The sequence below is a fragment of the Trachinotus anak genome, unplaced genomic scaffold, assembly GCF_046630095.1.
Source record: "Trachinotus anak isolate AG129_WGS33_773 ecotype Australia unplaced genomic scaffold, CSIRO_AGI_Tana_v1 ptg000032l, whole genome shotgun sequence".
In the NCBI taxonomy this organism is placed as follows: Eukaryota; Metazoa; Chordata; class Actinopteri; order Carangiformes; family Carangidae; genus Trachinotus; species Trachinotus anak.
Window position 1 is genome coordinate 23,529,734 of NW_027273883.1, and position 24,195 is coordinate 23,553,928.

Consider the following 24,195-nt stretch of genomic DNA (forward strand, 5'->3'; position numbering starts at 1 on the left):
ACATAATGTTGCATTGTCATCCTAAATGATTGATGACTGAATCAGAAAAAGCATAAACACAGGATTATAGCCACCATCATGTGTTTGAATTCTGAGTTTGAAATGGCCATTACATTATGTACAGTAATGTTACATTACACTGTGCTGCATTATCCTATTATTGCACTGCCCCCCCCCCCCTTACGCAGAAAGAGATCTGTTTTAAATGATTCTGTGTTGTTGGAAAATTATGGTATTAACATCTTTTCAAAATGAAGATTTCAGCTGTGCAGACACAAGTACACTTAAATTACAAAAGTGAGAAGATGGCAGTAATGAAACAAAAAGCTATTTGCCAACCACCAAAAAAAACATCAACAGAAGAAGAACGCAGTTTTGGTTTTTAAAGGCAGCATGCAGGGGTTTACGGCGCCCCGTGTGTGTCCAGTGTGGTGTCTAGTGCTGATAATACAAACAGCACAGCGACTGGTGCTGCTGAAGTCAGTTTATATGAACAGTTGAAAACTTTTATGAATAAATCAGTGCGGATTCCAACAGAAAAAAACCTCCCCGCGGGGTCTGAATAAACAACCACATCGGTAACAAATTTGAAACGACACTTTGAGTTGAAGCACACTCACAGCTATACACATAAACACACTAACACTAGTGTTTCTTATCTTTTAAAAGTAATCTCTGTCTGTGACTGTGTAGTGCCGCACAATAATTCATTAGTTTGAGACTGTCAAAATGTTCATGTTCAAAACTGTGAACTAAGAAAGTCAACTAACTCATTCTAACTTTTGTGAACTGAACTGAATCAGCTGTTGTTAAGTGTAAACTTGTACAACACTAGTAGTTAGCTAGTAGCTAGTGATTTGTGATGTACAGATGTACAGACCTCCACAGTCATCTACTGTATCAACTCCAGTTGTCCTGTCCTGCATGTTCATTGCAGGGAATGTTTCAACAGACACACTGTTCAGGAGGCTATTAACATTGTTGCCGTTTCAGCCAAAGTAACAAAGCTCTTTACTTTCTATGAATCTGTGCCATGTGTGCATGCATGGACATATACTGCATGTATTTACTGTAAGCTGTTGGGGTGTGTGTCTATGTGAGAATGTGCGCACATCGCTGTAGCTTGCTACACTCAGACACAAGACGTCTGTTCACATAAGGAGCCCAGAGAGTTCGTGTGCAAGTTACAGAGACGGGACTTTCATCCTTGCACCTCAAACTACAAATCCTCCCAAACACAAACATACACACAAACACATGCAGACACAGATCTGCAGACACGTGCACAGCAGTGACCCCAGCATGGTGAGGTAAAAGAGCCAATGCTGTAACTCCCATGAGCCTTTGTGGCCCGGAAAAATGCATATATCCAGTTGAAAACCCCAACACCTTCATAAACACACTGGACCAACACAAACACTTCACAAGTCTTAAATGGTGCATCTGCAGACACACACATGCTCACAGGCATTCAACACACTTAATACACACAACAGCTGCATACACGTAAACACAGACAAAAGGTAGTGAACAAACTGTCTTAGCAAAAATGTCAGCAGTTGCCCCTAACTCCCCTGCACACACACACACACACACACACACACGACCAATTTGATATTCAAAGTGAGTGTTTCAAGAGGCTTCAACTCTGTTGTTGTTATCATGATGAAGAGAGGGAGAGAAAGAGAGGAAGAGAGAGCACAATGGGGAAAAAAACAGCTTAGTAGGGGGGTAGTGTGTCTGTGTTTGTGTGTCTTTGCATGTGTGTGTGTGTGTTTGTGATGTGTTTGGGGGGGTTGCATCTAGGGAGCAGTGCTGCTTTGTAGTGTGTGAGAATAAAGCAGATGAATGGAGGCAGCTAGCAAGCTAACGTCCACCAGAGCACGAGAACCGGCCCTGGGGAGCGCGCACACACAAACCCCCCCCCCCCCCCCCCCCCCCCCCCCCCCACACACACACACACACACACACACACTCACTCAGGGTACACAGACACACGTGTAAAAATACAGACGCACATCTTTGTGAACTTGGATATAAGCCCACAGAGAGGCATCTTGAACACTGACTCACTTCACACACGCACACACACACACATAGTCATGAAGTGAGAGCCAGCAACACAAGCTTTTCACACACACACACACACACAGAGAGAGAGAGAGAATCGTGCATAGAATCATAATCATTCTCTGAAGCACTTGAACACAACCATTCCTTTCTAACACACACATATGTGCTGGGACCAATACTTTTCACTCTATATATGCTAGGAAGTATTACTAGGAAAGACCAGATAAATTTCCATTGTTATGCAGATGACACCCAGCTGTACTTATCCATGAAGCCAGGTGAGACTAACCAGGTAGCCAGGTGTGTCTTAAGGACATAAGACCTGGATGACCAGTAATTTTTTACTCTTAAATTCAGACAAAACTGAAGTTATTGTAATTGGCTCAAAACACCTCAGAGATACACTATGTGATAATGTACTGACTCTGGATGACATCACCTTGGCCTCCAGTGCTACAGTCAGAAACCTTGGTGTCATTTTTGACCAGGACTTGTCCTTTACTTCTCCTATAAGGCAAGTCTCTAGGACAGCCTTCCTTCACCTGTGTAATATTGCAAAAATCAGACCCATTCTGTGTCTAAATGATGCTGAAAAGCTAGTTCATGCATCTGTTACCTAAAGACTGGACTACTGTGAATCTTTATTGTCAGGATGTCCCAAAAATTCAGTGAAAAGCCTCCAATTGATCCAAAATGCGGCAGCACGAGTACTGACAGGAACTAGGAAACAAGATCACATCTCTCCTGTATTAGCTTCTCTGCATTGGTTCCCTGTAAAATCCAGGATAGAATTTAAAATCCTCCTCCTCACCTACAAAGCCATAAATAATAAATAATAACACAACACAAATAATAAACCCAACCGGTCGAGGCAGACGGCCGCCCACCCTGAGCCCAGTTCTGTTGGAGGTTTCTCCTGTTAAAAGGGAGTTTTTCCTCTCCCCTGTCACCAAGCACTTGCTCTTTGTGGGAACTGTTGGGTTTTTCTCTATAACAGAGTAAAGTCTCGGCCTTACCCTGTAAAGTGCCTTGAGATAATGTATATTATGATTTGGCACTATCCAGACAAAATTGTATTGGAATTGAATATGTCTGTGCACACACACACACACACACACACACACTCAAAAGCACATAAATACATGTATACAGAGTTGCAAAAAAGTTCATTCTACACTGCAGCAGAAAACAAACTCTCACACTTTCTCGATGCAGAAGACACGCATGCAAACATAACGACAAGAAAACAATATCTCTTGCTTCTCTGCCTTTATCTCAACTGCCCCTTAGCCCCCTTGTACAAATACATACACATACTCTCTCTCTCTCTCGATTGCTCTCTCTCACACACACACAAACACACCATCCACAGCAAGCACGTCCAGGATGCTGTATGGATTTTAGCAGCTTTGAACAAGCTCCTCAGGAAGAGCTGGACTAAGCAAGGATACAGTGGAGTCCACTTGCCGTGTCTGTGTGTGAGTGTGTGTATACACTGCTCAACAATGATGTATACTCCAATGATTTTCTATACATTTATTTTATTTTTATTTATTATTTCCCCACCACTTATATAGGCTGTATATATATTTTCCCCACTGGTTTCCCATTCACTTGAATGGGGAAGTGGTCGTTTGGACCTCACTATATAGATAGACACACACACACACACTAACACACACACAAATGTCTGGTCCCTGGCAGGCTACCAACCCTGAGCAGATTACTGACCCTCAATCAATATCCACACCCACCAGAGACTGATTAAACACAACAGAATGAAAGCAGAGGAGGAGGGCGAGCGAGGACGGGAGGGAGAGAGAACGAGAGCGAGAGAGAGAGAAACTTTGAGAAAGCTTTAGGTTGTTTTGATTGCTGAGTTATTGATAATTCTGTTCTACTGCTCAGTTTATGTAATCAACCTGCAGAGTTAAAGCTATGTTGTGTAACCTGGCTCTTGTGACGAACCTCCATCCTCCATCACGCCATCTATGAACAACCATCTGATTTCTCACCCTCCGCCCCCGTCCTGACTCTCAACCCCTCTGTCTTGCCCCGAGAACTGAGGTGTCAATCAATCTGTTGCCAGTTGCCGTGGTGACTCTCTTACTCCGCCTCCCCTCCTCCTGGCTCTGTCAGATTACACCCTTGCATGTCAGTCAAGAGCATCCACAGTGCTGATTGGCTGAGCCCTGCCGCCTGCTGTGTGAGTGTGTTTTTATGTGTATGTGAAGATCACTTGTAATAACATACCAGAGATCTGTTCATAGAGATTTATACTGAACATAATGTTTCAATGTAAGAATTACTGAAGCCAACAGGGCTCAGGTTATGTAAGAAATTATGTAAATACAAACATATTTAGAGTAACAAAAAATAAAATAAGTCGATAAGGTGTCCTGTTCCTGTCCTGTATCATTTTTCTGATAAGTTTGGTTTGAATTAGTTTGTTGATGTTATAAAACAGGAGTGTGACATCATCACAGCTGTGAATGACTCGCGTTTGGGTCAGGCAGGTGTATGGGCGGGACCTCGATACAACGACTCCTCCAGCCAATCACTACTGAGCAGACTCTGAGTCCAAATGACATCACCAATGCAAGATGGCAGCGCCTGTATCCAGGATACTTTGGCTTCATTTTCGTACAGTGGCAGGAAGTGGAGCTGCTGCGTCGTCCATCTTTATATACAGTCATTGGAGAGAACCCAATTCTAAGTACATGACTGCTTGCTGAACAACATTTGAGTATCAACATTTGAGAAGTTTGTCTTTTTTGTAGAGACCAAACATTACTAGATTTTTGAGCCGATCATAGAGCCTGAGCTGGATTCAAACCAGCACTCAGCCTGGTTTATGGTATGCACTGTATACAGGGTGATGCACCAGGGCACCCCCATGAACGTATATATTTCAAAACATTTTTAATAATGAGCCCAGCCCTACTTATTAGCTCACTGCTATGGTTTTGAACTCAACTTTTGAAACAAATTTTGTTTAAGTAGTTTTATCTTAAGAGAGTTATCTAGCCTTCTGTTTACCTCCACAAAATGACTAAATATCTCATATTTAAAGATGGTCTTCTGAGAAAAATGTATGAGTCAGAAAAATGGTTGCACAGAAAAGACAAAGAGAGGGGGAGGGAGTGGTACATCTGCCCAGGGGAGCATCTTTGACTTAATTTAAGTGCACTTGTGCTGAGAGAGAATGAATATTAGAAAAATAGGAAGTGATCTTTAAAAACATTGACACAAAGGCATGTATCCTTTGGATCATAGAATGACTTTTTTTTCCTAATGGAGTCAAATTCCTTTCAAGATGAGTGAGTTTATTATAATCGAGGAGCTGATGAAAGGCATTTTATTATGGCTGAGATCTAATTCTGATTATTATGGGAATAAAAGGTTGTAAATGCAGCTACTGAACTGTCCTGACTGAAGCTGATATTACACTGAGAACAAGACTCTGCTGAAGGGATGAGCTTGTCTTGTTGCAACCCAGTTGTGTGTCAGTGTTGCTCCAAGCCTCATCAATCCCCGACATCTGTCTGAGTTCAACATGGACAACCCCCTTCACCCCCTCTCTCCCCCCTTCTCTCTCTCTCTCTCTCTCCATAATCTCCCTACCTCCCTCTATCTTGTGTCTCTCTCCAGTCACACATGAAAGCCTGTCTGACTTATGCCTGTCAGAGGAACATCCTTCACCATGAGGACAAGAGCTGAGAGGAAAGAGCCTCCAGATAAGCCCTGTGAACACACGCAAACACACACACACACACACACACACACACACACACACACACACACACACACACACACACACACATACAATTACACCCACCAGTTCCCACTGCATGGGCCAGAGTGGGTCATTGAAGGTGAGGTACTGGTCACTCTTATTCTCCTCAGGCTGTCTGTCAGTTGTATACTCCCTCCTCTGGGAACCTGCAAGCACACAGATCCATTACATGTATGTGTGTGTGTGTGTGTGTGTGTGTGTGTGTGTGTGTGTTTTCTTGTCTCGAACTAAGATTTCAGGAAGTCCCTGGTCACCAGCCAATGGTGAAAGGCCTCCCAGATTGCCTTTCCCTCCAGTGAGGTGGAATACTGCTGGCAGATTACCATATCATTAGCATATCATTAGCATATCATTGCTGCAGCACAGCTTGGCTCGCTGTCTATGAATGTGCTATCAGCTCATCAAGGCCTGCACCTTTCTCTGCATAGACTACATGTTACACTCACTGCCTCTCTCTCTCTCCTCACATCCTTTGACCCGGCACATCGCTCCATCTCTCTGCCATTCCCTCTTTTTCGCCCTCTCTCTCTCTCTCTCTCACATGTGATGGATATGAACCAGTTTGTTTCATAATATACTGTATGTATTACAGGATTCACACATCAGTATCACACCAGTTGTTAATGGGGATTTCTTTTTCTGAACTGGCTGTGATAGAATGTGGCACACCAACATGCAAGAATGTATCTCAAGCTTTGGTTTTAAAGGTATGTATTTATTGCTTTTTTATTGCCCATGTGTGAGCAGATTGTAACACTGGGAGAAAACTATGGTCAATATCAGCAGGACATTCAATTCACAGAGGGATTATAATTCTATTTTAAAAAAACATAACATTAGTCAAACTGTAGTCTTGCAGTGCCAGATCTCCACACTTCATTTCAACACTGTGTCAGTGCTGGAGAGTAGTTTATCATCACACTATAGTAACAGTGTAACTTTAGTTAGCTCATCTATCAACATGATACCTACCCGCGCACGAGCATGAGCAACAGGATGCTGACTGCAGTTCACTTAATGACCACTGGTGTCATTAATAACAAGGCATTTCTTAATGTTACATATAGTACCTTTAATTAGGGGTGTAATTGTACATGTATTAGCCCTGAACCTTTCCATTCAGTGGGCAACTTTCTGTGGTTCAGTACTCTCTGTGAACCAAGTAATTACTGATACATTAGCTTTCTACACTTTAATTAGGTCTTGGCATGTGTAGAACATAAATTCTAAAATTAACCCATGGATGCCCAAGTCATATTCACAGTGTTGTCAGTATGGCTCACACCACTGGGAAACCAGAGATAGAACAGACTCAGATGTTATTCAGATACATCAATTTAAGTGGCACTGAAGAAGAAGTAGATCTAATGGAAATTGTCTGCTTACAATGATTAAAAATGCAAAACCACGAAATTATATGAATGAGTATTTTAAAATGCTTGCAACTATAATGTGGAGATAGTCATGGGACCAAAATGTGGGACCCAATCCAAAAAGACCCATAGCAAACCTCCCTGACCCTGATGTGCATAAACGCATTTTTAAAAAAGAGAAAAAATGAAGCACAGTCAGACTCAATCCAAACAGACCTGAGGATAATTGAGCCCGATCCAAAATGCAGTCAACCTGAACAGACTTTGGTAGAGACACCAGCAACACTGACAGCACCATAATACACAATCAGTGAACAAGCAGTCATGATAGAAAAGCATGTGTCCAAACATGAATATAAAGTCATTGAAAGTAACTAAAAACAATAATGTTTCCTATTCTTCAGAGACTAATCTATAGAATTAACTCAAACTCACCTCTTGCAACAGTATAAAGCATTATATATATACATATATATATATATATACACACACACACACACACACACACACACACACACACACACACACACACATACATACATACACATATACATACATACATACATACATATATATATATACATATATATATATATATATATATATATATACATACATATACATATATATATATATATATATACATATACATATATATATATATATACATATATATATATATATATATATACATATACATATATATATATATATATATATATATATATATATATATATATATATATATATATATAAAATGCTTTATCTGACTTTGGATCTATTTGGATCCATGGTGGTACTGACACAAAAATCTACATGACGATACTACAGAGCCCAATTACACAATTTGGACACAGGCACTATTTAAGACAGTTTGGGAAGCTGTAATGAAAAGATAGCTTGTCTGAAGTGTATGAAGCTACAGACAGGAGACAGTTAGTTTAGCTTAGCTTAGCATAAAGACTGGAAACAGGGGAAAGGACCCAGCCTGACTCTGTCCAAAGGTAAAAAATCTGCTCATACTATCACATCTCAAGCATGCTAATTAACATGTTGTATACAGATTAAACAAACAAAACGCATTGTGTTAATTAATATGATGGAGCATTGCTGACATGCTTGTTTAGTTTTCTTATTTACCAGTGTTTGAGTGGCTTCATTTTCCAGTAAAAGTTATAATGAATGAGCCTCTGTTCAAAGTTTCCATCACTAAATAAACACTAAAATGTCATCTTCTATATTTCCCCTGCTGAACCAAAAACGCGACAAACCATGATTTTTTTTTTTTTTGTACCATTACACCAATAGTACTAATACTGGTATTACTAATTGTATCCTGTGCTTTAATAGAGTTTAGCTTTTGCACTCTGCCAAGAAACAGTGTTTGGAAAGAATTTTGGGACATTTAAAACTGGCACACAATATTGAACATTGGCAGCTTTAATCCCGAAGTACTTAGAAAGAAACATTAGACTTTAAAAGTTTATATTGGTCAAAATGGACAAGTGCATTCCCTCTTTCTCCCTCATGCTCCTGTATACGAATAAACACAACTGTAGTACAGTTTCTCTTTTTTCTCTCACTTTTCTGTCATCTGTCAGTGAGGATGGTAGCAAACAATGAGAGAGAGCGAGAGCCAAAGAGATACCACAGCATGATGTGAGCCAGTACATTCTTAAACAAACACAACCACCATTCCCAATATGCACACACACCATAACACATATTACACAAGAATATACATATGACTGGATTTACAGTAATACATGTGCATGATGTTAGATATAACTCAGGAATAAAACAGATGTTGTTCTACTGGTTTCATCAGAGAGGTTCATTGTCATAAAGGTCAAAAATGTGCGGTGAAGACTGACACATACACAGACTAGAACTACTGCCTCGTGGTTCTATGCCTCCACCAACCAGCCAAGTTGTATGTAAGTTTGGTCACACTCTCCCCTTCCTGAGGTACAGCACTGAATAATGGTCAGAGGTGTTTCCGCAGAACATTGTGATGTCACAGTTAAGTTGACCTTTGACCATTTGGATATAACATTTCATAACTTCATTTTATCTTCACAGACATTTGAGTTTAATTGTGTCATAATTAGTGAATGAATTTGTGAGTTATGGCCAAAAACGTGTTTTGTGAGGTCACAGTGACCCTGACCTTTGACAGCCAAATGGTCATCAGTTCATCCTTGAGTCCAAGTGAATGTTTGTGCCTGAAATAACGAAATTCCTCTTGATATATTGCATTCACAACAACGTGAGGTCACCGTGACCTTGAACTTTCACAAGCAAAAATCTAGTCAGTTCAATTTTGAATCCAAGTGAATGTTTTGAGCCAAATCTAAACAAATTTCCTCAAGGTGGTCCTGAGATACCACATTCAAGAGGCCGAAACCATGTTTTGTAAGGTCACTGTGTCTTTGACCACCAAAGTCTAATCAATTCATCTGTTAGTCTAAGTGGACATTTGTGCTAAATTTGAAGAGAATCCCACAGGGCGTTACTGAGATATCGTGTTCATCAGGCCAAAACCGTGTTTTGCGAGGTCATCACAACCTTGACCTTTGACCTTTGACAATTATCAATTATCTAATGAGTTCCTGCTTGAGTCCTAATGAATGTTTGTGCCAAATTTGAAGAAGTTCCATCAAGGTGAAATGGATAAACAACCCGAAAACATAATGCCTCTGGCACGGAGGCATAATAAACCCCCCCTCACAGAGACTTACACAGTTACTGAAGTATGAACAAACCGAACATGTTATGCATTTATGCTCAAATACACCTCAGTCAATCCTGTAATGTTTGACACTGGATGGTTTCAAGCACAAATCTGATATGTAAACCACTTCTGAAATAAAGAATTTAATGTTCATTTAGCAGAGTGATTTGACCCCTTAAAAAGGAGTAAATGAACTTATTGTGAGCAGGTAAAACAGCTGAAATGCTGGTATCACTGCCAGTCTGTGTGTATTTCTTACACTGCAAACTAATTTGTTATGTTACACTGAAGCTGTAGCTATCCAAACCTTTGCCTGCCTGTATGTACACAATACATGACACTAATACAGTATTTGAAAAGCTTTGAAACAGTTGTTGAATCAATGACAAAATAGTAAGCCAAAAAGTCAAAAGATAAATTCATCTCTAAGCTTAACTAAAGCTAGCATGCATTGCTGAAATAACAGGCCAGACTTGGGTTTGAGAGAGGGAGCTATAAAATGAAAAACTGTCAAAACTACTCATTTTCCTTATAACAACATATTTTCAGCCCTCAATGCCTGGCTTTCCAACTCAGGATATTTAATGTACTGTTTACTGTTTTCACTGTAACACGGTGGAGTTGCTGGATCATTATTATCAACAGGCTGGGAATCATTTTCAAGTCTTACTGGGCAGATTCTCTGACAGGAGGCTGTGCATTGAGAAACTGTCGGCAGTGGGAGGGTTGCTGCTGTCTTGAGGACAGTTGTTCAAAGGATTACTGGGTGACTCCTCTCCTTGCTCTCTTCTTTGGAGTTCGTATTTAGATGTATTCAGCAGAGGGATGGTATAAGTTGGTACATGTGAAGATGGATGGGCTGTAGTTGGCTGACAGAAGGTTGTCACTCTTTTTCCTAAACCATATCTAAATGTACATGTACTTACAGGGTTACTGGATGTAGAGGTATCAAATGTTAGACTCTTTGCTGCATGAATCTCTATCAAATACTGCTCTGGGACTATCCACAAAAACACTACACACCCACGCCTAACCTTAATGCAATTTTGTTTGTATGAGAGATTGTAAATCTAAAGTATCAAGCAATATAAGCGATGTGTTAGTCCATATTTCTTCCGCAATGACAACACTGATTAAAATGTCCCACAACTTTTCAGTTCGCAACATGCTTCTTTTAGCTTAGCTGACATTAACCCAACAAAATCCATGCAGTAATACATAGCTCAGACTTGCCTTTTGGATGAATTAAATAATCAAAAAGTGTTGAGAAAAGCTTGTTAAATGAAGGAGACATTAAAATTAGAAAGCCTTTCATACTGTACCTGATACGAAGTGGTCAGTGCACAAGCAGAATCTGTTGCAGGTTCCTGTCTTTTGGTTTTGACACGTTTTATGGCAGTAATAAATTCAATGTCATCTTTCAGAATCTTTAGGAACCCAATAAAATGTTTCCCCTCTTTTACGTGACCCCAGGTGTTCTCGCATCCTGGTGTGAAGAGAATAGCTGCTGGCGGTCGTTAGCTCAGCGACAGCAATACTTCCGCTATTCCTGATAATATGGCAGTGTTTTCATTTTGACAGATGAATCCTGGGATTGCATGATGTCAGCTCATGCCACTGCCTCACTCGTCCACACAGGGATTTTCCTCTTGGTCATTTTGGAGACAGGAAAGTCAGCTTTTCTTCTTATTGTTACCATTTTTATGCATGTTTCTCTTAAAGTGTAACTTAATACCAGGATGAAAAGTTGTGTTAATGTAAAAGTCTATAGTTAGAAAAGTATTTACCATCAGGATTATAGGTTCATTACAGATAGTCACTCATGTCATACATATATACATACATACATACACTACTTCATAGTGTGCTCTGTTGCACCTGTCACCACACTCAGCCATGATGTTGAAGTTAAAGGCCCTAAACATTCATTTTTCAATCAGATTTATTTTTTCAATCAGCTTATGATATGATGAGATGAGTGACGTGATTTTGCAGAATTTTCTAAATCAGTTCTTGTTATTTCATCTGAGAAACTGCTGTATTTCTTTTTTTGCCCTTTTCTCCAACCAGTTAGAAATGAGAGATAAAATGGAGGGACTCAATTGGAAAACCTTAATATCATGTACTTCCATGCATCTCTGAAATTGCTGATGTTATTGTCAACTGTACTTTTTGGAGAAATAAAAACCGAATCACACAGTCATCTCTTGCAACTGTAACTTAAAAGCTCAGGTGAACGTACGTTACCTTCAATCCCTGGCCAAAAGAGCTCACACATGGCTGATTAAACCTGTCAGCGCCAGGTAAATCTCTGTGTATTTTGCTGTACACCAGAGTTTTGGTGTCTGTGGGAACATTCCCACGCTGTACACTGGTAGTGATGCATTTTATCTCAACCAAGGAGTTTGCAAGAGCTGACAAGGGGAGCAACCGTTACTATGGAGCGAAATGTTTCTGATGCTCCAGATAAAAAAAACCCTCAGCATTCAGAGGAAGGATTACAGTCTAAAAAAGAAAGCAATCAATGGTCAAACACAGATTGCCACTGGTGCGGCTTTTCCTTGTTGAAGAGCCCTGAGAGAAGAGAAGGGTCTGATGGCAGACATAGATGTCACCTTACTGCTCTTGGACAGTTTGTAAAATATTTGTAGTAGGCTATGTTGCCACTACAACTATTTACTCTACCTAAATAATTAATTATTGTCTTGGAACTGTGGAAATTTCTCTGTAGTCAACAGCGTTTGTGTAATTACTGTCACTGCCAGAGGGGGAGACAAACACATCGCACTGCAAGTTTAACACAAGACTTTGGTCAGACTTTTCAACATAATAAACACTATTTAAAACTTCCTCTCATTAACAACTGTACCTGAAGCTTTAGTGATGTCCCTCACCTGTTAGTCACTTTGAATTAAAGCACATATAAAAGATATATGGCCCTCCTGCATATAAAAGAAATGAAATTTAAATGCTGTAATACAGTTTAAATGTGAAGACCCTAAAAATATTTTTAAGATACATTTTACTCGAAAGTAACAAACAACAACAAACAAAACACAACACAACTGGAGTAAATGATATATTTACATTTTGAAAACACTTCAAAATGCCTCTCCTTTCTATTCATTTTAATATAATTTGATTGTACCTTCTAAAGTGCTATAATAATAATGAGTAATAGTGCTTTTATTATTCTTATTATTATTTATTGGACATTTTGCCTGTTATTGATAGGACAGTGCAGAGCGACAGGAAACGGGAAAGACTGTAGGGGATTGACATGCAGCAAAGAGTCAGGATTCGAACCGGGGACTCGCCTGCTCGGAGCATTCACACTCATAAGACATGCACCCTAACCATTTGGCTACAGGGATGCTTTCATTTTCCTGATCTTTACATCTGATTGTTATATCATGAGTCATGAATACTTAAAGTTCATAATATCTAAAGTTTGAGGTATAGTCGTAGTTTCAGTTGCTCTTTAAATAACTAGCACTGTAAAAACAAAGCTTTACATGAAAGATAAAGGCATTTTAGTCGAAACTTACTGTGAATGACACTGTGGTCCAGTCCTGTCACAGGTAGCCGTTTGTCTCTATAATGACTGTACTGCCTCTGCACCCACTGAACCTGCAAGATCACAACACATATTAGATTTAACTTTGAGGACAATGTGAAATAGAGTTGGCTTTGATGAGTCACTGAAATATTAGAAATATAACTTTTAGTTTGGGGTCAAAACTACTAAATCTGTTTGTATTCACTTCCACTTGTGATTCGTATTCACCTCACGTCGTTAAGTTTAGTGTCCACACCTTGGTTCACCTAATAAATGCTCATGTACTACAGCTCTAATAATCTCCAGCCATTTCCCAGGTCTTGTTTTTGCTTTGTACGGCTTTCAGAGGATAAGAGCAAACCCATGAGAAGCACAGAGCAAATAAAATATTTTGGTTTATTCTGTTTCTTTCTGTTTTGAAACAGAGGGAAATCCACAGCACAGGGAGAGTTGGGCATCTATATGGAGGAGAGTAAAGGGTTTCCTCTTCATTAGTTCAAAGAGTGCTCGCTTGCTCTGTCCTTTGCAGTCCCATTGTCCTGGGTTAAAAGCAAGAAAAACACCCCCGCCTCACCTACACCTCTGTCCTCCACGGCGCGCACGCACGCACACGCAATTTCTTTCATAGGCTGCTGCTTGCAGCTTTGATCTGATAAGAGGCTGGTCCTTGTGAAGGTGGGCGCACTAAATCAAACAACAGATCACAGACACGCAGGCAGACACACACATCAGTGTCAGTCCACTATTGTCCCCTTACACTTAAATCAGAGTGGAAGAGGTTGAAAATAAATACTATTGAGAGGCGGCTGCAGGCTTTTATGTCCTAAAAGCCTGCTTGCTTTATTCCTCCTTCATGTTCTTCAATTAGACCCAATTAACAGGAGCCAGGAGCTGGTCTGAGCTTCCCGAGAAGTGGATGTGATACTTGTACAGTTCTGCAGATGTAATCAAATTGCTGTTTATATTAGGATGATCCTATTCATTTACCTTGATTTAATATGAGATTAATAAAGACATAATAAGCTCAGTGTAATGCTTAATTTAGTGCACATATACTGGAGATGATGTCTAATTAGCAAGAGAAACATGGTTATTATCCTATTTACACACATGAAATGTTAGCCATAGCAGACATTTAAAAAAATATAAAGTCTCAAGATACTATATACTGTATATAAATCATAGGATATGATTATATATAAATAATAAAATGACATTACACACAGCAGAGATAACAAGAATGTGGCTGTGTGTGTGAGAGAGAGAGTGTGTGTGTGTGTGTGTGTGTGTGTGTGTGTGTGTGTGCGCGCTCTAACTACCTTGTAAAAACCCCTCCAGCCCCTCCTCTAGAGGGGCAGCCAGGACACGGTGATCAATACATATGATAGGGAGCTAATCGCTCTCTGTCAAACCAGGCCCTGCCAGCTACTAATGGCACACAGTCACCAGGGAGTGTCTGTGAATGTGTGTCTGTGTGTGTGTGTGTGTGTGTGAATGTGTGTGTGTGTGTGTGTGTGTGTGTAGGCGTGGGCCTTAATGGCAGATTGAGACTCTTTAGGGAGTGTTGCTCAAGGTTAGACTCAGGGGACAAGGGGCAATTGACCACACTGTCTGTGACACTGACTCCTCTACTGTCAGCGCATTCATCATCCAGCTGTGACATATAGGCAGCACACACACACACACACACACGCACACAACACACACAACACATACTGTATAAAAAAGCCCGATGTGAATGCACTAAGAAATGACATCACTGAACAGAAAAGCAAGCTTCATAGATACAACTTCTTTCAGCAGCTGCGCAGCACATGCTGCAATACAAAGCAAGTTGATGCAATGTCAGCGCCAAACACAAGAGACGTTGACAATTCTCTTTTCACAATAAAAGCCTGGCTAAATGGAACGACAAAAAGAGACACAGAGAGAACAAGGTTTGAGATCAATGAAAAAAGACAGGGCAGGGTATATAAAAAAATAAACTTGTTTGGAAAAATCATTTTCCAACAGTGAGGAAGAAAAATAGAGCAGTGGAGCACTTGCATGATTGAACGGGTGAGGTAGTACTGACAGAGACACAATCTGAATGTTAGGAGGAGTAGGAGAAGAAAGACAGTAAGTTGGACAGACTTAAGGTGTGTGTGTGTGTGTGTGTCTGTGTGTGCCCACGCGTGTGTGTTTGCAGACATCCCATGATCAATATGTGTGTGCACGAACACGGCTCTATAGAATAGAAAGATGGTGAGGAAACAGAGAGAAAAGTGTGGGTGTGAAACTGTGTGTGTGTGTGTGTGTGTGTGTGTGTGTGTGTGTGTGTGTGTGTGTGTGTGTGTGTGTGTGTGTGTGTGTGTGTGTGTGTGTGTGCACATAATACTCCCATGTCTCTACATGAATGAGTGGAGTGGTGGATGGCAGGCAGCTGCAGCAGTGTGATACGAGCCGAGCTGCACAGATATCAGCGCTGACATTTTGGGCTTCGCTACCCACCCACAGCCCCCTGGGAAAGTGATGGCGATGGCAGCCGCAGTGGCCACATGCCCCACCTCCCCCCAAGCTCACCGCCTGTCAATCACAACGCTGTGCTTCCTGACGCTCTGCCGGCCCTGGCTGGACCCATTACGCCACGCAGCAGTGAATGCACCGCATGACCCACTGTCACTAGCACCCAGACCCTGATGCACCACTGATCCCTATCTGGTCCTCGACCAGCCAACCCCACCCACCGAACTCCCTGCCTCTTCATTCAATCTCCCATCTCTACCTGCCAGACTGACGGCCCTCACCACAAAAAGAAAAAAGACAGGAGAGAGGGATCGTGTGTGTGTGTTACCACCAATCAGAAGATTAACAGTGAAACCAGCACAGACACATTTTTAAAAAAAAGTGTGAGATCTACAGTGGCGAGCAGTGATGGGAGGGAGGGGGAAAACTGCATAAACTGAAAGCGAGGAGAGAAGAAAGATAACGGGGAGATACACTCTGGCCCCTCCTCTAGTCTTCTTCTAGGGCACCTCTTGGCCTCCTCTCTCTCCTTTGCCTCCCCCACCCGCCTCCCCACCCACCCCTGGGCCCTCTGGTGTGCTGCTCACTCCATTGTGTCAGCCTTCAGAAGTGCTCAGTTTGAGTGGCAGGCCGTCACAGATCAGTTCCCTGCTAAAGCGGCCCGGCAGGCCGGGGTGACGGGCCAGGAAGGGATCTAAGTGGGGTTTATCAGCGCTTCTTAACGCCTCTCCGGCTCCCTGACACAAAAGAGAGGGGGTATTAAACATCTAAAGCAAACCAAAAAGCGTGAAAGCTCCTTATAGGGCCGCGGGATTGCAGATGTGACTGGAGTCTTAAAAAAAAAAAAAAAAAAAGCCAAAAAAAGAAGAAAAATACGGGGAGGAAAAAAAGCACACAAACGCTTCAGCAGAGAGGAAGCACTGAGGGGAAATTCAAATGTTTTTTCTGTCCTGTGTGGAGAGAGAGAGAGAGAGAGAGAGAGAGAGAGAGAGAGAGAGAGACATCTGTAGCATCAAGATGGAACTAAGTAAGTGAAAACTAGCTTAATAATGCTTCACAGTTTGCCACCTGTTTTGTTCATGATGCTGATGAATTCAAAATACTCCAGCACTGCCAACATATAGGCTAATTTAATTTAAGACAGTGTAGTCCAAACACTGACATTAATAAGAGTGTGAAGGTTTAGATTCAAACCACTACCACTGGTCGTGTGCTTGCTAAATAACACTCTACCTAGCTAACTCTGCATTAGATCATAAACAAAGATTTGTTCCTATAGTAAACAAAGTATTATAATTTATATTTTAGTTTGGTAGATTCGGACATGTGGAGGTAGAAACTGGGTTGGTTGATGAAATTCCATTTAGCAGCTTCAGCTTCAGCTTCAGGGTCCTGATGCTGTGCGGGCTGGCTCAAAATATCTTTTGAAAAAGACCTTGTTAGATTTGTTTGAACTTTGCTGTCCATCCATTTACCCATAAAAACAAACTCTGACCATCAAGATCCATAATGGCTGCTATCGCCATTATCCTTACAGGTGTATCTAGTGTGGATGATACAGTCTTGCAACTCCATATAAGTCAAACCTCCTCAGATGGAAATAGAAACACACCCACGAAAAACATGCAACACGCACGGTCTGGCTCTCAGACCACAAGAACGGTTGGCCATTTTCCAAATGTCCCACAGTTGCCCACATTTTCTGCTACATAACAAATCTAATCTTGTGTCTATCAGTAAAATAACATACAACTGCTCATGATACAATGACCCACAACATATTGCAGGTGAGAGACTCTGCCTTTTGTAAGAGCTGAATGTTCGTATCATCCATGTTTTCACTACACACATGAAAAGGTGAATAACCAAAGTCACTGCACAGTTTATCTATCCACTATCTCCTATGTAATAGACATTCAAATCTTACTCTGTAGTGAGGAGTAACATGGGGCTTTGGATACTTCAGAATCATCTTTGCAACCTCAATAACAGGTGTTGCACTGTGTAATTTTCCAATCGATAATATACAGTATAATGCATTGCAGGATTGTTAGCAAAAAACAGTGAATATGACATTAACACTACTTTCTAGTGTTACCGTATTGGACACTGTGTAGTGATCTCACTCTCACAGTGAAGGTTAATACTGTGTATTGACACAGCATTTTCAGACAGTTATTTTTGGGATTGAGTAGATTTCATCAATTACAAAATATATCAGCCAAAAACAGTTAAAAATACAAGCAGCAGTGATGTCACACTGCATGTGGCAAACAATCATTCTTGTTTGTCCAGTGCTCATAATTTCAAAATATATTTACCTGGATCAATTTAGCTTTAACTATATATTTTGTGGACAGTTTGTAACGATAACTAATGATAAAACAGCTTTACATTAGTTAGTCAAAAGAAGGTGGGGCCATGTTTAAATGGTTACATCTTCTACTGGGAGAAACCGGTCACTTCTAAGTTCTAACTAAGTTTCTCAGTTTAAGGCAGACTAACAGCAGTTCTGCAATGTGTGACTTTGACTTCTCTCAGAGCCTTGCTGTTGCAGGTTAAACCTGCAACAATTAGACATGGCCTCCAAACAGCTGCAGTCTGTATTAACTGCAGACGTATTTTTAAGACAAGGAAATAAACAGTCTTGAAACAGGCACGTCAGAAGACCGTGTCACGCCGTGGACAGCAGTTTCCTGAGCATGTGCATTAGGCGTGTAGTGCACCAGTTGGGACCAGTGTGTTTGTGTCAGAAGCTGCCAGGGGTTTAGTATGTGAGACATTTTGTAAAAGGTCAGTGGAGAGTTGAGTCAGAGACACAAGTGTGTGTTTGAGAGTGAAACTTCAAGAGCTAAGATAGTTAGGAGAGTTGGGGAGAGGGTCAGTGAGGGGAGGTGGGGTCTGACATGAACAAGGTGCAGAGACAAGAGCAAACACCGAGATGATTCTATTGTCCTGTCACACACAGCCCTGTGGTTGTTTGTGGTAACTCAGCCTGTGTGTCTATGCTCCCACGTCTATGTCCAATGTTAATGTGTGTATGTGTGTTAGCTGTGTGAAAGCTGTGTGTGTCATGTCTTTATCTGTATGTTATCTCTGACCCTTCACACGTTTATGTTGAGCTATTTTCCCACAGGCTTGTTAATTATGTCATTAGCAGTAATTGTTGCGTTGCTGACAGAAGGCCGCATCGGCCGCAACCACATGGTGGCAAAGCCCCGTCCGCCTCCTAAGAAACCACCACAGACCTCCATTCTGTGTGTGTGTTTGTGTGTGTGTTTGTGTGTGTAAGTGTGCGCATCTAGCTATCTAGCTGAGGCTAACTCCCTTCATGAAAGTAGCCTACACCAGCCAGTGCATATAATAATAATCACGCCCCATATACCATATACTGCGCTGCATACTGCTGTGGCATCTCTGTATGAACTCACAGTTGGCTAAAGCATTTTTGTCTGCAGCATTTTCGACATTAGCTAATTATTATTAAAAATCATTTGCTCATTACAAGGCCATGCTATTTTCATAACATCATCTTCATTTTAAAGTGCTTGTCTTGTGTCCACAATGGAAATACAGTAAGTTTTAGACTAGTCTAAACTAGTCTGTGGATGTTTGTAAGGTTTTTGTGTTTATGTGTGATTTAATGCCACCTTTCTCATATCCAATATTTCTCATGTCAAATAATCTAAATTAGTTCTAAGTGACATTGCTTAGCTTGGTGTGTAGCTACTGTTGAGGAGTCATGCTACAACAGTATGCAGTACACAGTAGGCTGTATAATTTTCATAAGAAAATTGGAAATTTGGTGAAGTGTGGTACTGCTGGTATGGGGAAAAGGATATAGATAAATGATTACATTTTTAAAGTCCAAAGAAATAAGTACAACTATGGCATCTGTGTGTGTTTGATATGAGCCACAGTAGCTGCTACACATTCCAGTGTTTTATGGTGGGTGTTCATTTTTCCTCTGTTATATAAACAAGATCATATTTATTGGTTATATATTATTGGTATATATTGGTTCCTCATGATTATCTACACTTGTTTGACACAAGGTGGAGTTACTTGTAACCTGTAATATAGATCAGATTATTGAGTGTTAGTATTAAGTGTAGTTACAGCTATATTACATAATATGATAGGCCTATTATATATTATATTATTAGGTCAATCAATTGAGTGTGTATATTTTATGAGTGGCAGACTTTCATAGCTCTCACATATTAAGAAGAATATAGTCACACGTGGCGACCGGTTGTTGCATTAACATGATCCAGCAGGCGTGTCATGTCGCTTAAACGGCCTGATTCCACTGAGATCACGTCAGACGGACAGAGCCACATACAATACGGGAAATCAGCTCGACAGTTTATTTTTGACTTTGGAAACAGCAGTACACAAAACGATCTGCAGTCAACTATATCACACAGTCTTCATCAGCAGATCAAGTTTGCTTAGTTGGCATTGAACTATAGATGGTGAAACTTTTTTAGTGCTTTTTTTCCATGATGGATGAAAAATTTTAATTTTAAAACTAAAAATTTAAAACTGCTGATGATGACTGTGTGATGCAGCCAAAAGCTCGAGAACAAGGGGGGGGGGGGGGGGGGGCCCAAGGAAAGGTCATGAAATGGTCAACTGTTGACCCTTAAATGGGATCATGTGCGACAATTTACTTACTGGCTTAAATCCCTGATTATACCATTTATATGTATTTAAATATGTATATGTAAATAATAATATATAAATATGTGCTGAAAACACATTTCAAAGGGTTATCTGAAACTCCACCCCCCCAACTGTTATTGTGAAAATGGTGCGGTCAAAAAACTTGGCCAGTCAGATGTCACTCTCTCCCCCTTTCTCTCTCTCTGCCACACTGATGGGGCCGTCTGTGAACGCCCCCCCTCTCCGCGCACACACTGAATGAAAACATGATCATGTGTGGGAGGAAGGATTGTTGTCGGCTTTCCCCCCTCAGAGAAGACGGCTGTACGTGGCTGCTAGTCAATATCTGCTGCTTGTGCAAGTGAATGACATTAATGTTAAACCTTTAACTCTGACACTGAATGTTTGCCCCTTCAAACCACATGAATATTGAAAAACATTTTCAGACTCAAAAGGGCTCATCCTGAGGAGGCACGAAGCCAGTCTGGACCAGAGGTATTAGCGAAACAGAGAGAATAGAAACTTACAAAAATACACATGGGAAAGCTGAACAGCCCAACCAGTGTGATTAGTTATCCAAGTAATTTGTTCCCTATATTTCCAGGATACAGCCAGAGCTGCTGTGGCAACTGAAGCAGCAAGAGAGGGTCAGGAAGGGATAGCTGTAGCTAATGAAGAGAGATGCAGGAGAGGAGGAGGAGGAGGAGGAGGACAGCAGCCAACATGCTGCTGTGGGTGTGGGAGAACCAGCTCGGGCTGAAGCAAACGGTGAGATTGACAGCAAAAAGCAACAAGATTGAGCTGTGTATTGGGCTGAGTATCATTCAGAAATGTTCAATATCAGTACTGATACTGATACCTTGACTTCAATAGAGATTCTTAATGATACTTTTTTCAATACATTTCAGTTCAATTTGTTTTCAATTCAATTAATACACATTATGGTACAAATTTTAGCTCTAATTACTTAGGTTTTATTTTTAACCTCAGTCTCAGCCAATCACCAGCACTATTAGATCTTGGTGTAAGCATGCTGCATGCTTATCTGTTCACTGATGCTGATGAAATTTACTCATTTACTCCTTGCATTGAAATTTGGTATCAAATGATGAGGCCTTTTTCTATGCTTCATAGTATCAAATTAATTCAGTCAGTCCATAATGTACCAAAGGTTGACACTTCTGATACCCTGCCCAAATAACCTCCCAGCCCCACTTTGGAAAAAAAAAATCCTGCTGGTTGGCCTGAGGAGATGTCATCGTGCACAGTATATGTCAGTTTGGACAGCAGCACTTCTGCTCTGTAAGCTACTTGCAAGGTGAAGGCAAAGCTTATAGGGAACCAATCTTAACACTGATGGTGGCATTATTCTATGACCATCACACTGTGATAGGTTAAAAAGAAAAGCGTAGTCTATTTTCACACTTTCCATTAGCATAACAACAAAAGCTAACTGAAGAGGGCCTCAGCAGCAGGTGAGCACCAGGCAAGACAAGGTCATGAGACTTCCTCTTCAGAGCATGTTAGGTTGACGTCTCTCCTCTTGTGTGTATATTTAAGAAGCCATTTCAACTGTGAGCTTTCATTCTGGTTTCAGATGATCCAGTCTGGACATCTCCCCTGACGTTCTAAAGGCATAACTTCAACATGATTTTGCCAGCAGTTTTGTTTTATACAAACCTTTTATACAAACATTTAATACAAAATTCAGAGAATTAGAGCAGCAAACACTCAATTTCGCTCCACTAGATCTAATTCATGAAAACAGTGTGCTTTATCTACAAAAAGATGCACCAGTAACTAAGTCTTTCAATTTGAACAAATGAAGCGTCTTTACAGATTAGCACACTAAAACCTGTATGTGTGATCACAGGATTGGTATTCCACCATGTTATTTGTTTCACCATGTAACTGTTGTGATACTGCTTTTACCTCAAAAGACAGTCGAAGAAACATTAAAGGTCCAGTGTGTAGGATACCATGGCATCTAGCAGTGAGGATGGAGATCTCAACCGACTGAACAACCCTCCCCTCCCCTCACCCCTCCCTTTCCAAGTGTGTAGGAAAACCTACATAGGTTTTCAGGCATCGTGACAACGTGAAAGGCCCTCTCTAGAGACTGTTTGTTTTGTCAGTTCTGGGATACTGCAGAAACGTGGTGATGCAACATGGAGCTCTCCGTGGAAGCTGATGAAACCACAACGATTCATAGTTTCAGCTGATTTTACACAAGTCAAAACACAGTTATGAATATTATATTTATTTCTGCCAATAGAGCCCCCTAAATCCTACACACTAGTCCTTTAAACTAAATGTCTCAACCTTGCAATCTACTTAACTTTGCACAGTGCAGCAATTACTGAGCGGCATAATGTAACCCACCTGCCATGCAATGCAAAGTACAGAGTGTGATGCAGAGTGAGAAGCAGCACTCAGGTTTGTATATACAGAGGTCTGGTCAGAGGTGGGTGGAAGGAGCGCAGCTCAGGCTTTGGCAGCTGGCCAGGTACTGTAGCTAACACACTGTAATTGTGTTTGGCAACACATAACCCGCAATAAATATTTATTCCATAAAACTATTACAACATTGACTTTTTCAGGCTAAAAATGCAATTAAAGTGGATTATATTAGTCTTGTTGGTTTAAGGACAAGGAAATAATCATCTAATTAAAGAGGATTTTCTATTTTCTCAATGCTGAAAAAAAAAGATTACTTCACATAAAACAAAACAACCAGCAAACAGAGCTCAGTGGAAAGGTGTTTAAGAATGCAACAGTGTCTTGCAAGGAGATGCAATGTCTGAGTGTGCAATTGTTCATTATCGCAAAACATTATTTGTGCAATCCATTAAATTTAAGACTCATTATGAAATGTGGGACATTTTGGGGGTGCAAATTCATTTTCACCTAAAGTTACCATGGTAGAAAGTAATTAAAGTTACAGTTTAATGAAATCATGAACCATACATGGAGTCACTGGAGATTGTGCATAAATTACTTCAATTAATCACACGCACACTGGTTCAGATGAATCAGAAAGTTTGGAATCGTCTCGCTCTTTTACTTTCTGTCCATTTCTGTCTCTTTCCCTTGCTTGTGTGTTTTGATTTGTGCATATGTGGCCTGTGTGCATGAATACACGGTTGTTTTGTGTGTTTTGTTTGTGTGTCATTGTAGGGGCAATGTGTTGGGGGAGGAAGGGCCAGAGGTCTGTGGCACTCTGGAGACAGGACAGGGCCAAAGCCGCATTTCCGACCCTTCCTCCCATCCCTCCTCCCTCACCCTGCGCTGTCATGGGATGTCTCCGCGGGTGACGGTTTCCCTGGCAACGGAGGCCCGGTGAGGAGGCTGCATTGTGCGCTCCGAGGGTGATGCAGAAAGGCTTGCTGTAGGTGGCGAGGGAGGGGGGCACAAAGTGATATTGGGTGGAACAGGCTCATGAGCTACCCAAGCAAGGTAAACAACTTCCAGCCATTACTCACCACAT

At 40.9% G+C, this 24,195-nt stretch overlaps 1 protein-coding gene across 1 annotated transcript in view; it reads right to left on the reverse strand.

Annotated features, from left to right (window-relative positions):
* LOC139612671 (furin-like protease kpc-1) overlaps positions 1-24,195 on the reverse strand; it is a 180,786-nt gene that overhangs the window by 133,049 nt on the left and 23,542 nt on the right. Inside the window, exons 4-5 of the mRNA XM_071468476.1 lie at positions 13,525-13,606; positions 5,912-6,015 (exon numbers count right to left, since the gene is read on the reverse strand). Of these exons, the coding sequence (XP_071324577.1) occupies positions 5,912-6,015; positions 13,525-13,606 (186 nt within the window). The remainder of the gene's footprint in view (positions 1-5,911; positions 6,016-13,524; positions 13,607-24,195) is intronic.